At 38.1% G+C, this 16,071-nt stretch overlaps 1 protein-coding gene across 1 annotated transcript in view; it reads right to left on the bottom strand.

The window, feature by feature from the left end:
• Positions 1 to 1,295: 1,295 nt before the first annotated feature.
• ZNF277 (zinc finger protein 277) overlaps positions 1,296 to 16,071 on the bottom strand; it is a gene marked incomplete at its 5' end in the record, with an annotated part of 56,543 nt that continues 41,767 nt past the window's right edge. The window contains 6 exons of the mRNA XM_082759120.1: positions 1,296 to 1,884; positions 2,923 to 3,097; positions 3,865 to 3,907; positions 5,280 to 5,376; positions 6,521 to 6,588; positions 13,310 to 13,442. Coding sequence (XP_082615246.1) covers positions 1,692 to 1,884; positions 2,923 to 3,097; positions 3,865 to 3,907; positions 5,280 to 5,376; positions 6,521 to 6,588; positions 13,310 to 13,442 — 709 coding nt within the window. The 3' untranslated portion in view covers positions 1,296 to 1,691. The remainder of the gene's footprint in view (positions 1,885 to 2,922; positions 3,098 to 3,864; positions 3,908 to 5,279; positions 5,377 to 6,520; positions 6,589 to 13,309; positions 13,443 to 16,071) is intronic.

Genomic DNA, 16,071 nt, shown 5'->3' with positions numbered 1-16,071 from the left:
GTCTGTATTCTCAGCACCTGCTGAACCACTTCTATTCCATTTCCTCCTGACAGAGAGAGAAATTGCTTCTGTGTCTGTTTCACTGTGCAGTTAGGGGGCTGCTCTGGCTTTCTCAGTACATTTTCAGCATCCTGTTGTTGTAACCTATCTCTAGAGCACCTGGGCCCCAAAGCAAAAAGGAAAGGGGAAGCAAAGAGAGGTGCTACTGGGTGATGGGTAGTGCCAGGAGAAACCAAGTTCACTACAAATCAAAAGAAACTGATGCAAATACACTGCATGGTGAATTAGGCTGGATATAGAAGCTTAGCAGAACATGTGTAAAGATTTGAGCTTTAGCTCCTGCTCTTAGGGACTGGTATCTAATTCTTAATCACCACCTAATGACAAACGTAACTCTTATTGACAGCAATCTATTTCACGTAAAGGGACTTGTGCAAAGACAAAGCTACGGCTTTGAATCTTTTCAGGCAGGGAAGGGCACTGAGCTAAGTCTCTCATACTTTGGGCAAGTGCTTTAACACTGAGCTAAAGAATAAAAAGGAACAGGTTACCTTTTGAAAGCTATTACACAAAGCCAAAACTGAATAAATAAATGCCATAAATATCATAAATAAAATTTCAGAGGAGAAACAGAAGCAAGAATACCTAGTGTCAATCCTATCAGGACTTACGGTATGAGCTGCTTTGCCCTATCAACACCATGGTGTTTCTGGACATGGTGAAGCCCTATCACCATGTGAGAGACCAGCAGTAGCAATCTAACCAGAATTCAGAGGCAGTCATGGAACTGAGACATGACAATAGCAAAGAGACATTTTAGAGACTTACTTGGGTGTTTCACACCCAAGTGGGGAACTATTACGTGGGGAAGTTCCATATTATAGTAAATATGGTAACTTCAATGGACAGCTGAGTAGAGATTTTGAGGATTTAATTTGGACTTACGTGCCTGCAATCCCCTAAGTACTGTGATTCTGTGAAGTAATTTCTTTTGTATCTCAGTTCATGACCATACAATAAGGCTATTTTAAATTCTGTGGATTTTTGATGCAACCAAGACTGCAGTTGTCCTATACATTTTGAGGCTTCATATTGACAGCATTCCATGCAGTCCTGCAGAGCTTTACCAATGTTTCTGAACCAGTTTTCAGAACAGGCACTCCGTATCTGGTATTTTGATAGTGAATAATAGAAATATACAGATCCATATTCACTTTGAAGAATTCTAAAAGTAGCAAAATTTGCTTTATGTAACAGACCGAAAGTGAAATTCAGGTTCTTTTCCATATGCTCTCTAAGAGCAGTAATGCGTAGCAGTTTTACTCATTGGCTCATACATAAAGACACACTGTCTCAATTTTTCATGCTTTTTATGAGATGGTCTTAAAGTAGAACTCTGATTTTGGTATATTCAGAAGAAAAAAAAAGAAAAAAAATCCTATTTTTGAATAATACCAACAGTATTCTAAGAACCAAGCAGAAAATCCAGCACTTAGTCTTAAAATAAAGCTATAGCTTAAAGGAAGATAAACAAAAAAACTTTGCACATAAATTTTATTTAGCATTCCCATTCATGTAATATTTGCCCAGTGAGAACGTTAACGAGGTGAACTGTAGTCCAATATGAGGGGAAGAATGTGTTTTTGGTCTTCCAGGAGAAACACTCAAAGGTCAGCAACTGTAATTCAAGGTCAATTTTTCTCCTGACTGTTGTTCTCTTCACGCAGTAGCTGGTTTAAAACACTGCTCTGTTTGAGAGCTTTTAGATTGGATATATCTTCACTTACAACGGGGACATCTTCACTTTGATCCTCAGTTACCAGATCTTCACTGTCCGAGAGTGTACATAGCAGTGTATCATTTTCATAGGTAGGAAAATAATACCTGGAAGGAACAAGGTTTAACAGAATAGAATATTACTAGATAGTAACATATTTTGTTTTAAAAAGGCTATGCTTATTTTATGAGATTAGATGCATAAAACAGAAAAATGAGAAAGTTCAGTTTTCTGCAATGAGTAATCAGCATGCTCAAAAAATCTATTGACACGTACACCTTGGAAGAGTCACACAGAAGAGGCAGCAACAGACAAGCCTTCCGCCATTTCTTCCCCTGCCCATTCTCACAACTGAGGCCACAGATCCAGATTTGTCCCATAACAAATGCTCAACAGATTTTTTTAAGTGAGAACACTCCCTGTGCTCTACCATCTATGCCATCATCCCCTAGACCTACAGAACCTACTTGCAATCTGAATCAATGCTATGTTACACTCTCTCCATTTGTTCTGGGAAAAAACATGGATAAAAAGCTATCTTGTTCTGATGCCTAAATTTAGGTAGTTATTATACATATATCTACATTAGATGTGCAAAAGAAGGGGTTTGATTTATTTCCAGAACCATATGTTCACTACCCTTCCCAGCAATGAAACGTGTGCCAGATGCCCATCCTAGGCAGGAATCGTATCTCTGTAGAGAGCTAATGGCTCAAAGACCTTGTGGTGGAGCATTTGCGATGCTGCCTTAGTGCACAGAGTCAACCTTTGTTCCACCAGGAGAAAGTGCTCAGAGCTCAACACTTGTGCTTTTCACTGTGCACTGCATGACTGCAAATACACGCCAAAGACAACTTTGCCATAAGACCTCTAGCCCACTAACTTGACAGTGCAGACACAGCTTATGGTGACACTGCATCCAGGATGCAACTAGAAGAGCAGTATCCCATGCTCATTTTAGCTTCAGATAGTACAGGGATTTCTAATTCTGAGTAGTTTTGAGACCACTTATTATTTTATCTGTGTTAGTAGAGCTGGGGAGCTCTGGGCACTGCAGCACTGGCAAAAAAACAACTTTCAACTTTTTGCTTTACAGACATTAACAGACAGCAGTATAAATGCTGGAAGAAATAGTTTGTCCTTACTGTGGTTGGTCCCATGTAGACCTGGATGGCAGGAATGTGATGTGTTTTGTTTCTTCCATATGACTTATCAATTCTCCTTTAGACTGGAATTTTTCCTGGCAATTGTAACAACGACAATGATGGATTTCCCTCCTTATGAAGTTCACTAGCTTTACTTGCTGATAAAAGTTCAGACCTAGGAGAGACAGTAGCAAACAAGCACTTGAGGAATATAAAACATAATTTACAAATGCTTTCCTGGGTTAAGCATAAAGGTTCATAAAGGTTACTGAAGGCAGGACTGGCTGAATGCTGTAACTCAGCAAACTAACTGAGCAAATGTTTCTTCCCAGCTGCAGGGGAACTGGTCCTTCTTTTACAGTAAAAATTACAAACATTTTGCTTCCCCTCAGTCTAGAGAAGAAAGGAAACATTGGGCAAATGCAGCTTAGACCACAGCCTTCTAAATTGCAAGCAAGTCTTAACAGGCATAATAATAATAATCCTAATAATAATAGTAATACTTATTCCAGGGCTCCACCAGCCGGATGTGGGACTCATAGAGCAGCTATTTGCAGAGGCCACTCTGTGAAAGAATCTAATGGTTCTAAAGAAAATAGCACACATCCTCGGCACTAACAACTCTGCTGAGGAAAGAAGCAGGGAAAATTCAGTTAACAAAAGCTTCTGGTCTGTGTTTTTTTTCAAATCTGACTTCATTTTTGTAATGAATTAAAATCTTGAGGAGCATGCAGAAAGCAAGGAGCTGATACAGGTATGAGAGTCCCAGAAAAATAAAGTGTTCTTGGCTGTCTTTTATAAGCTGGCAGAAAGAGTTTCCGTAATGGAGAAGGTAGATGTCCAAACAAAAATCAAATTGATACAGTTGTTTTCCAGTATTCTTATAATGTGGTTTTCACCACACTAGCAGCAAATGCTGACAATTGAGCATCTTTTACTCACCATGTTCTGACTTTATTTTAAGGAAGTCAAATCCATGTGATTTCTAGAGAGAAAAAAAAAAAAAAAAAGGAAAGGAAAAATTCTCACTCCCAACACTTGTATTAGTCCACGCTGAAGACAGCTCAGTTTTTCAGACTCACAGACATACAGACATGCAAACACTAATGTATGGAATAACGCCCAAAAGTTATTTCATCAGAAACTTTCATATTCAGTTAAACTGCAACTCTGCTATTAAATAGTTTATTAAAACTGAAACACAGATGCTAACCATCGAACGTGTTAAATCATCAAGCAACTTTATTATTAAAAATGCTACTTTTTTAATGTTATGTACCAGTCTGTACACTCAAAAGTAATAGCTATTCATACTATCAATGTAAAACCTGATTCTACTGAATATTGTAGAGGGCATATGCTAGAGATGCAGTGCCTTCGTTGTGCACTAAAAGAAGGCATTCCAGTTCAGCAGCTGGTTTGATCTTAAGAAAGATGCCACAATCCTACTTTTGACTTCCAAAGCACTGAAAGAGCTGATACTTCAAACAAGTATATCTGGCTTACATGGCAAGGTTTTGGTAGTGGGGAGGGAGCTGCAGCGGTGATGGCTGCTGTGAGAGGAGACGAGGACCTGCCCCATGTCAGATCACAGCCAGCTCCAGACAGATCCAAAAGGGACCTGCTGCTGGCCAGAGCCGACGCTGGTTGGGCCTCTGGGAGAGCAGATTTAAGAAAGGGGGAAAAAACTGCTGTTACACATCAGCTGGGAGAGAGGGGCAAGAAAATGTGAAAGAAGCAGCCCTGCAGCAGGAGGGCAGGAGGTGCTCCAGGCACGCAGCAGCAGTTCCCCTGAAGCCTGTGGAGAGGCCTCTGGTGGAGCAGGCTGTCCCCCTGCAGCCCATGGGTCCCACACGGAGCAGATCTCCACGCTGCAGCCCCCCCACGGGTGGAGGAGCCCCCGGTGGAGCAGGTGGATGTGGCCTGGAGGAGGCTGCGGCCCATGGAGAGCCCCCGCAGGAGCAGGGGCAGAGAAGGACCGTGAAGGATTGGTGGAAACGAAGCATCAGAGACTGACCACAGCCCCCAGTCCCCATTCTCCTGTTCTGCTCAGGGGGAGGAGGTGGAAGATGGCAGATTGGGAGGGGGAGGTGCTTTTAAATTGCTTTTAGTTCTCACTGCCCTACTCTGTTATTAGTTGGCATTAAGTTACATTCGTCTCCCTATGCTGACTCTGTTTTGCCTGTGATGATTATTGTTGAGCAATCTGCCTGTCCTTATCTTAACTCTTTTTTTTTTTTTTCATCATATTTTCTCCCCCTCCTTTTTTTTTTTTTTTTCTTTGAGGACAGGAGTGAAAGAGCAGCGTGGTGGAGCTAAGCTACCCATCAGCGTAAAACCACAACCACCAGTCTTACCTGCATGTGAAGATAGAGTTTTCCGGTGGTGTCTGCTTGTTGTTCACAGAACAGGCAAACTGCACACACAGGATGCTCTTCCCAGTCAGACCAGTCTCTTATGAGTAAGAGTCAAAAATATTCATTTAGTTGTGGAAAAGAGGAGAGAGATTTTGCGAAAAGAGCACTTCAGCTTCTGCTCTTATAGCATCGGAAATAAATTCAGAGAAACTGAATACTTTAAAGGGGTGGAAAAGAATGTGGATTTAAAGCTGAATATATGGTTAGAAACTGCTTTACTGTCTAAAAAAATTAGAAATTCAAGAATAACTGAGCAGTTATTGCTGAGTAATTCCTGTGCAGGTAGGCAGTAAATTGTACCTGAATTTGCATGCACTGCTAACAGGATCTTAACTTCAGTTTCTATCCAGTTTGATAAGTTATAAAAAAATTGCTTTCAGTATTTATTTTTGTAAGATCTTTCAAGTTTTTCTAATCTTGCAATATACCAGCCACAGACATAAACATCACACACAGTTCACTTGAAGTGTAACTTATAAAATAGTATTCTAGAAAGAGACACTCATTTAGATGCACGCATAGAGAATAAATACCAACATTTATTCATTTAGATCCACAACACTGCTTCAAAATAGTGGTATTATTGCACCCAGTTTTTAATCAAGTAAAGTTAAACTCAAGTTACAGGCAGATACAGATGGGTAGTGGAGGTTCAGTAGTGACCTGAAGGCCTGGAGCCAAGAATAACAGACAGAGGCACATGTTGCCCTCAAACAGCACCACTGAAGGTTCCTTCAAAATTGTTCCTTAATCTCTAGCTGTTACCTTTTTATCAGACTTTTTCATAGACCTTCTTTTTTATGCTGACATTTCGGATGCTTACTCTAGATTTGAAATGTGAGCAAATGCAGTTCAATCATTTTTAAATACGGAAGTAAAAAAAAAAAAAAAAGTTTTGCCCACATAATTTATAAACCATAAAGACTGTTGTTTGAACTATATGAAAAAAACCAAAAAACAAAACAAACACCACAAAACAAATGTAGGCTTGTGGTTGAAATATGAAATTTATAGTTCTCATTGTGGAGATATGTCTTTGATGAGAACAACTTGAAGTCGATTTGACTGGCTTAAATGAATTTTAACTGTACGAACTATGCACAGCATTTTCCCTGTAACTACTTTCAACAATAATGTTCTTTCAAATCTTTATTATGTGTACATACTTAACTCTTACTTACTCTTCCAGGTTATCTATTAATTCCCGATCATCCTCGGACTGCACTTCCTCCCACGACTTTCCAAATTCCTGGTGAAAAAGAAAAAAGAAACACATTTTCCGATTCACATCACATTTTATGTATCAAATGAATGAATATTTGGGAAGTCATAATCAACAGTTTATTTTGGATCACTCTGGTATTTCTGAGTTAAAGGCAGTCATACAGCACTGCCTTAGTAATAACTTTTAAAAATAACAATACTTTTATCTTTTAATGGGCTCCTCACAATAGATCTGTGAAGAAAATGATTGGCACAGAGCTCCCAGGAAGAGCATTCAAGTTCTGTGTAACACCAGTGTTGCAACCCTACCAAGAATTGGCCAAGGTGGGGATGTTTGATCACTGGTTTGTGTTTGCCAGCACACTTGCTCAATCCAATCTGCCCATCTTCTTCTTCATGCAACATGAAGAAGCTGATGAAACAATGCAGCTATTGCTTCTGAGACTTTAGTTGGCATAGCTACACTAGCCAGTACTTGTATCTCACACAAGGTTACGCTGGTAAAAAGGTGTAGCACAAATGTAGCCACAGAATACTACAGAGAAACAGCATGAGCTGAGGCACAGATTAGAATATAGTTTCTCTTCCACCCTCTTCCCAGAGCTGAATGTAAGCACACCTATTCATGATGTTCTGTTCTTCCTTTTACCCTCTGTATTGTTTATTTATACCTTAAAGACCTTCAGCACAAAGCCTTTCACAATACTTTTGTGCAGTGTTCAGCACAATGGCAGGCACTCTCGGCATGACTGTGATATAAATAACAGACAATAAAAAGCTGAAGCACTCTACTAAAATTCCAGCAGTGATCTTTAGCTAGTGTTTTTCTTTCCTTTGACAGGTTCTTCCTGTCTTTAAAAATAAACCAGGGCCAACTAACCAGTAATTGAAATAGTAGTTTTGAACTCATGCTTTTGATGGCTGCGAAGCATTCACAAAGATCACAGTTGATGATCTGGTCCCCAGTAAAAAAATGCAATGAACAAAAAGGTCATTCTTTCATTTATTTCGTTCAAGTACTTCCTCTAATAAATATATTTAATAACATCCTTAGTAACAAGTGTTATTATTGTCTTTACGTCTGTTTGGAAAAAGAATTTAAAGATACACATCATTTAACAATTTAATGAGAACTTTCAAAGCTGTTACTGTCTATCAGGTAAATGATACACAAATATCTCTAGACAGCTCTAAACATAATGCCATTAAAGATTACGGAATGAAAATTCAGTAATTAATTCAGGGATGCGACATGGTAGTGTGCAAACTCTCCGAGTTACAAGGGAGACTCATTAATGTCACCATTACTGTGAGGTAACATGAAGCCATTAACACGTCTCACCACATGTTCTCACAGCTGCATGCAAGTTTCTTCTAGCTCTACTGTTAAAACCTTAATGAGAGGATACGAGCTCACAACCACTGCAAAATGAAGACGGATGCTAACAGGTTTTTCCCTTAGCAGCGTGGAGTGTATGTTCACAAAAGTGCTTGTTCAAAACAGCAGCCAGTATTGAGCTTCAACTTTTAATTGAAGGGGAAAGGGGATAGATAACAGCTATGCACAAGCTTTGTTATTGTTGCTGTTTCTTTATGGTATTTCTGCAAAGAAAGCAATGAAGGATCTTGCAAGAAGTTTTCTGCCCTCATCTATATGTATTCCGAGGAGAGAAAAAGAAACACAAGAGCTAATCGGTTCTTGTACCACTGGAAAAATCCAAGGTAACTGGATAACTGGGGACATGATCATGAAAGTGTCAAAAGACTGAAGCTGAGCAATTGGGTGGGATAGAGTCCTTCGAAATTTTTTTGAAACTCTTTCAATTTTGTCAAAAACAGGAAAAAAAGCAAAAAACTTTACAGCTTGATAAGCATCTAGGACCAAGGGTGTCTTTGTTATATATTCAAGTTCCTTTGCTCTTTCATCTGGGATGCAAGAACTCCCAGCAAACATCTCCAGAGATTCCTAAGAAATCCTTAACAAAATCAGAGAAAAAAATAGACTTGACATTGTTAATAGTTCACACAGTAGAAAATACACGATTAAAGGAACTGCAGGACTTGATATAAACCCAAGAAAAAACAACTATTTTTAAAATACACAGAGATGAATTGCCTCACCAACAATTTATCTCCTCAACTTGAGCACTGCTTTAAAGGCTTTGTGGGTAAAAGGCCTGCATGCTTCGCTGGGGCAACATACCCCAACACGAGAAGAGGTGGTGAGATGGGAGAAACTAGACACAGGCAGCTGCTATCTCAAGTGTTTTTCCCAAAAGAGCAATTACTGAACTACATCCAAATAGTATTCCTGGCCTGTGGAGCTCAGAAACTCCAAACAGCTGCTGATTTCCCTGCAAATTTCCCCTTGCCCTTCTTCTCACCTGCCTTACTGTGATCATCTGATTTGTTTTATATTGCTGCAGACCTTAGCAATGCTTTGTCATGTAGAAGACATGCTCTTACCCCAACGTGAATTAACAGACAATGGATTAATTGTAAAATGAGGTGTTTCCCCACTTGGAGCCTGCATCTCTCCTTGAAGAGAAATGATCATACCAATTTTATTAAGACTTGAACTGCTACCAACTGAAGGAGTGTTTCCCTTGACTATTTTAAAAAATATGCACTACTTAAGTCAGAGCAGGCTAAATATAAAGAGTAACCCCTATAAATTCCCTTCCCTCCCCAGCAACAGCTAATAATGATGATTTAGAGCTTGGCAATAAGAAGAAAACAGCTTTTCATCTTTCAGGACAAGTAAAATTTTCTAATAAGTGATAGGTAGCATTTTTAGTTGTCTATCTTAGTCATAAGCACATTCATTACTATGATGTTACATTACTACAGATACGTGACATCAGTCAACTTGAAAATGAATATCATCACTTCCTACAATGGATACTCCATACTTAAAGTGCAGCTGGTAACCATTTTGCGAACAAAGGCAGGCCCTCTCATGCTGGGTCTACCTCAGTTCCCTGGACTGGGAACAAGAGAGTTTTATGACTGCTTTCTGTTCTTTTATGACCTCTAGTAGGTTTCACAGACTACAAAGTTCTTCCCTCTCCATCTTTACTTGACCCTTGGTGCAAGATGACTCATGGGGACACAGGCTTACAAAGGCATAGAAACAAGAAAATTAGGTTGGAAGGTTCTTTTTTTTTTGAGAAAAGTAAGGTAACCTACATATATATCTTGGATGCACTGCTGCTCAGTTCTTCGTCCTCTATCTGTTGGTCTTTCTCAATTTGTACTTAAAAACAGTTTGGGAATAGGATTGGTATCATCTTCCATACTTATACGGTACTGACAGAAAACCTCCAAATCCACAGTGGAAGTGACCCCAGTGCCTTTCGAGTCATTTGCATAACTGCAAAACTCCCATTCAAGTTCTGTGTAACTACCTAGTAATAAACTTTTGAGAGTTGCTTATGAAAGAAATCTGTTATACGTGCACGTGACGAAAAGAGCTTCCATTCCTCCTAAAGATCATGCGTAATGCTGTATCTTAACACTGACCTGTGAGCAACAGAACACGTGAATAATATGGGGGTAAACTAATCAAAGCAGCTTGTGGGTTGTGACACAAGTTGTGGAAAGTCCTAGAACACCAAAACATTTACAAAACAATTTGCACTATTATTCATTGAGAAGCCAAACTGAAAACTTAGGAGAGGGAATTATCAACACACAAACAGAAAATGTAACTTAGGTTACGAAAGCAGATTCTTACAACTGCAGTAAAAATACAAGTGAAGCCAAAAGAAGAATGGAGGGAAACGAAGAAGGAAGGAAGGCCTACTGCTCTAAATGAAGTCGATGGGAACTTTGCCATCAACTTAAAAACACAAGTAAGAACTGGCCAGAAGATCATAAGGCAATTCAGCAGGCATTCGCTGGACATCTGAACAAAAAGCCTTTTAGACCTCTCAGTAAAAAAGCCACAAAATAAAGGAAACTGTCAGCTCCAGCTTAGTAAGTCTATTTTACACAGGGCTTGGTGAAGATAACACGTAACAGGAAAAAAAGGACATGAACATAAATACAACTTGGCTTTAAAGAAGGTGTCTGTAAGATTGCTGTACTAAAGAACTATCCATTTAAACAGCTAAAGATCCAGCTGCTGATAGAAAAGTGTTATGATGCACATCCTAAAAGTAAAGAGGGTAATACTGTGATGATACTGATGTTTATCATTAGAAACCTACTTAGTCTGAAAGTCTCTTTTTGATAAAAACAAACTTGAACAAACTTTGAATATGGAAATATCTTTTTTACATTCTCAAATTCAAACTTTTCTGTGAAAACATGAAAAATAGATAAATTCTAAGTCTACATCTTTATGTCAAGATCAATTGACTAGTATATATCAAAACAGTGTATCTGTCAATTCAAATAAAACATTCAACTCATGTCTGTAGCTGTGAAATTGTATAATTCCCCTGGAAATTTAGAGCAATAGAAAGAACAGATCTTTAAGACTCCTTGAAAAGTCAGTAAAGCTTGACACTACCAAAGAAAATCCTCTAGTAAACTGCGAAGGGCTGAGGGAGAGGAAGTAAAAACCACTACTTCAAGTCATTACAGTGGGTGTACCTCACATAACATCTAGAATTCACTGAATATAAATTCAGTTTGAAAAAAGTCTTACGACATTAACATAACTGACTGTAGACTACATATGTGCAGTAGAGAATAATGTTATTTCTCCTTATATATAAAGGCTATCCTACAGAACCCCCAGTGAACAAATTAAAGTTCTTCCCTGTAATCTCTTTTCCTCCTTTGTGAATATGTAAAGAGTTTACCAAAAGCTATTTTGAGAGCATATACATACTTTCTGCTACACAGGAAGTACTCTAAGATTTTCATGTTAATGAAAAGTTTAATCCCACATAACCAGTGTGTAAATATACATTGTATAGTATATGTATACTATTCTGTAAGTGCTTAAGTTTTTCGTCTGTTTATTAAAAAAAAAAAAGCTTTACTTAAAAGAAGAAATGTCTTAAGTGCTGATTTGGCTACACTTTGAAGGATCAGAAACAGTGAATAGAAACAGTCTGCTTTGTATGACACAGTGAAAGACAAATGAGAATGTGTGAAAAGAAAACATGGCTATAGCAGAGCACAGAGACAGACAAAAAATTGTGATCTTTCAAAGTACGTCCAAGAAGAAGCACTAGAAACACACTGTCACTAACCTTGTACATACAGTTCCCTGCTGGTCTTATGCATTTTGGTGGTTTGATATTTTTTATTTGAATTACATTTACCATCCCCTGTCTGTAATACCAAGGACATAAAAAATACATCTCTAAGTGATGCTAACGAGTGACCTGAATCTGTTCAGGCTGGCATAAGAAGTCACTCTGCAAAGTCTTGCCCAGAATACCAGTGATAACTATGGAGTTCTAGGGCACTGACATGAGCAGTGTCCTGTGATTGCCCATGCCGCTTAATAGTTTGCATGCTCCATGGCCATGCCATCAGACTTACTTAGACAATGCTTTTTAAAATGTCTTTGAGCAGTCATCTGGCTCAATTTCCTCACCAAAGCTGGGACAAATGCAAAGCTGAACATCAAATGGAAATTCAAGATGGAAGGGAATTTAAAGAGAATGCCAAGTTCTGAATGAAAATATAAGATTACCTACAAGACTAATAGAGAAGAAAAAAAAAACAACAAACCATTAAAATCACTTACAAGAATTACAACATTAAATTCAAATCTACTAACTTGCACAGAAGAAGTGAATGCTAACTTCTGTTGGGAAGCTGAGAATAACCAACAAACAAAACTTCACAACTTTTTTCTTACAATGCAGCAAGTATAGATCAGTTTTAAAGCAGTGGTATTTAAGTATCTACAAAAGAAAATAAAGGTCTCAGATAACTGATCTTTGGAAGGAAGGCATACAGGATCACAGAGGGAATTCACTCCACCCAGGGTAGAAGGGACTTTGCAGAGCCTTAAACGTCCAGCTTTTTGCTCTGAAGATTGGGGTAAAACCAGGGAAAGAGATTAAATGCAAAGAGTTGGTAAAACATCGAAAAGTGCCTGAAAAAATTGTTTATAACCTGGATACTAACAAATGCAACAGGCACAGAGACTAGTTCAGGTGAAATACAGTTATTTCTGGGAGAGAGTGTAGAAGCTTTTAAAGCAGCTCTTACACTCAAGAGTTGAAGACAGCAAGTGAAAATTTGTTACACACACATCATAGACACTCTCAAAGATCTGAGATAAAAAATATTAATACCTAACTACATACACCTACCTGGAGGCTAAAAGCAAACACTTACTTTTTCTTTCATCTATATATCTTTCATTTTCCTCCTCTTTGCATTTAATTTATACTTGAAGAGCACTTCCAGCCTAAGGTTTGTAGAAAACAAGCTCAAAGCCAATAGCATTCAAGTTAGATCTCCATTTATTTCATTACTCTATCTCATTTTCCCTTCTGGTTATTAAAGCAGAGACTGAGCACTAATGACATGATGATTAGCATCTCTTCAAGCTGCATTCTTGCATCTCTCAAAATCAAATCTCAACAAATGTTTACTATTCCTTAGTTCAATAATTATCCGGAATATCATACCATAAATGAGCATATTTCTTAAGAGTCCTTCACTTGATTTTTGACCTTTGCACTAATTGCTGGTTTGGAATTACTCACTTTTAGCAAGATATTGTCTGCATCACTCTAGTTGATTTACAATTTATTCATAGAACCTCTTACCAAGTAATTAATGATATAAAATCTGTCATATTCTTTGTTTTTGGCATTGATTCTGCGATGCTGCTTCTTTCTCATATGATCTTTAAGTGTGTTTTTGTCTCTGAAGATTTTTTCACAGTACAAACACTGCAAACTAAGATAAAAAGGTAAACAGGTCAATATGTTAAAACAAAAATAGTGTAAGATAATATACTTAAATAAGCTGGAGATATATAAAGTAAGATTAATTCTAAGTACATGAGAGCAAACCAAATTAAAAGGAAAATCAATTTATTTGAAAAAAAAAACACCTTAGATCACAGTACAGTCAATCAAACACTTAGATAACCAGACTCCTAGCAAAAACTACATACAATGAAAATACAGATAATAAAATGAAAGTAAAATGGAAGAAAAGTTTGCTTTACCAAAATTGTCCTATCAGGACATTGGAGGGACACTGACTGGTAAGCAACTGAATTCTTAACTCAGCACGCGCTTATACAGGAATCTAATAAATGAATAACTGTTCTGTTGTCATTTAGAAAGAGAAAAAAAAAAAACATATCCTGAACGTGCTACATATCTTTTAACGCTGAGAGGTTGAAAGCAACGTGTTAAGATTCTAAGTTTGACTAGGATCCAATCTCTTAATCTTATAAATACATCAGTCAGAAAAAGACTAATTTGAGCTCTCATTGCTGAAGCAGTGGGCTGCACAGCAGTGATCTCACCTTGGGCTGGGACATCTCTCAGAGTTACTCCTGAAGGCAGAGGAATCCTTACTAACTACTCTTATTGGTGAGTGGAACTTGAATTTTTAAAGGTACCTGATTTATGTTAAGATTTAGCAACTTAAATATGCAGTAGACTAATCAATGTGACTCCTGTCATTATAACAAATTAATTATATCAATCTACTACTTACTGTAATAAATTAAATTGCTGCAATGTCATTAAGCCATGTAAGTGTTGGATATCTCCTGTGACACTAGTTAATGTGTTAAAACACTGTTCTCATAAGAGATGGCTTACATATCTTACCAGGATGAACACAGTTTCTTTTGGCCATCTCTGCAGAGAGGTAGGGAAAATCCTTAGAAAAATCAAAATCAATTCTGTTCAATTAAAAGCTCTGTAACTGTGGAATTGTATCTTTGTATTGGTGCTACTGGCTAGCAGGAAGAACGGTTTGATTGAAGGGTGAGTCAACAACACTTCAAGACTCAAAAGACATGGACATTAAAAAATACGGTGGCTATGAACAAAAGTGATCACCCAATTTTTTTATTTTTTCTTTACTAACAAATGAAAGTGTGCTTGATCATACAATCAAGAGGAGTTTTAACAGTGTTTGGGTCAGACCTTTCTGTAATTTTTCTGTGGATTTAGATAAACATGTTGAAGAAGAAAGTTATTTTCACACTCAAGTGTTTGCCCATGCAAAAAAATACTGTGTCTAGCAGGTCTGTTCCTGCACCCAGAAAGCCCTCATACTGCTTCAGCAAAGGTGCAGGTAGATTCCACTCAGCTCTTCTGTGTGGAGCATCAATTCAGGATTCTCAGTATCCTTCTGCCTTACAAGAACTGTAAAGTTTAGGCTTACTTTTAAAAAGAAGTGTTGAGTTCTGTTTGTGCTTGCAGCCTAAAAATCTGAAAACTGCCTAGCTTGTGGATTGTAGGTCCAATGGCAGAATACATGCTTAAAAATCTGCTTTACTCTACCTGCTTACAATAAAGTGTATGCTCTGATTGCATGAGGCATTCCCAGGAAAGACATGTAATGCATTTCCTCAGCATACACAATGTAGTCATATCTATCTAAAATTAGACTTTTCTGCTCTCAAAAATATTTTCAGGCACTATCTAGCACAGCTATTAAGTCTGCTCTCAGCAGGAGGAGAGGAGTGGCCTTTCATTGCTTTGGAAGCAACTTCAGTGTGTGCATTAACTACAGGCTTAATTGGCTTTGAAAAAACTCCATCTAAATGACACCCTGAGGTCCTCCTGATAATCAGTGCAGCTGCAATTTATCAGTTGCAACACTAATTATAACACAGAAGGCATTCTTAAAATATCTTCATTTCTGGAGGAAATTTACCTGTATCTATCATGACTGCGTGTTCTTCGATAGGCCAGAGATTGTAAATTAGAGACCACCATTGCCTTTTCAGTCCTTTGAATCTCTTTCTTTTTTGCAGATATGCAAGCCAATGGATTCTAAATTTGTCTGGAAGGATACTTAATTTAATTTCTATACCCCAGTTTTCACAAATTCCTGCATTTTGAGGCTTTTAATTACAAAGCTTAAGATTTACAGATATTTCTCCTAGAGTCTTTGGTTACAGATTGTATTAAAATCTACTAAGCTTCTTAAAAGCTACAGTTTCACTCTTAAGGTTTACTCTCTAAGGTACAGTTTTCACTCTTTCTGCTAGAATCCTAGAATGGCCTGGGTTGGAAGCCACCTCAAAGATCTTCTAGTTCCAACCCCCCACCATGGGCAGGGATGCCACCCACCAGACCAGGTTGCTCAGGACCTCATCTAACCTGGCCTTGAACACCTCCAGGGATGGGGCATCCACAGCTTCTCTGGGCAACCTGTTCCAGTGCCTCACCACCCTCTGAGTGAAAAATTTCCTTCTAACCTCTAATCTAAATCTTCCCTCTTTTAGTTTAAAACCATTCCCCCTTGTCCTAGCATTATCTAGAGCCCAAATGATATTTGTTACATACTCGTCCCATTTGTGAAATTCATAAAGGGCACTTATACACTTGCAAAA

Source organism: Aythya marila (assembly GCF_965140915.1).
Source record: "Aythya marila genome assembly, chromosome: 1".
NCBI lineage: Eukaryota > Metazoa > Chordata > Aves > Anseriformes > Anatidae > Aythya > Aythya marila.
Note: the sequence above shows the minus strand (reverse complement) of the source record. Positions and strands in the feature narration are given on the sequence as shown.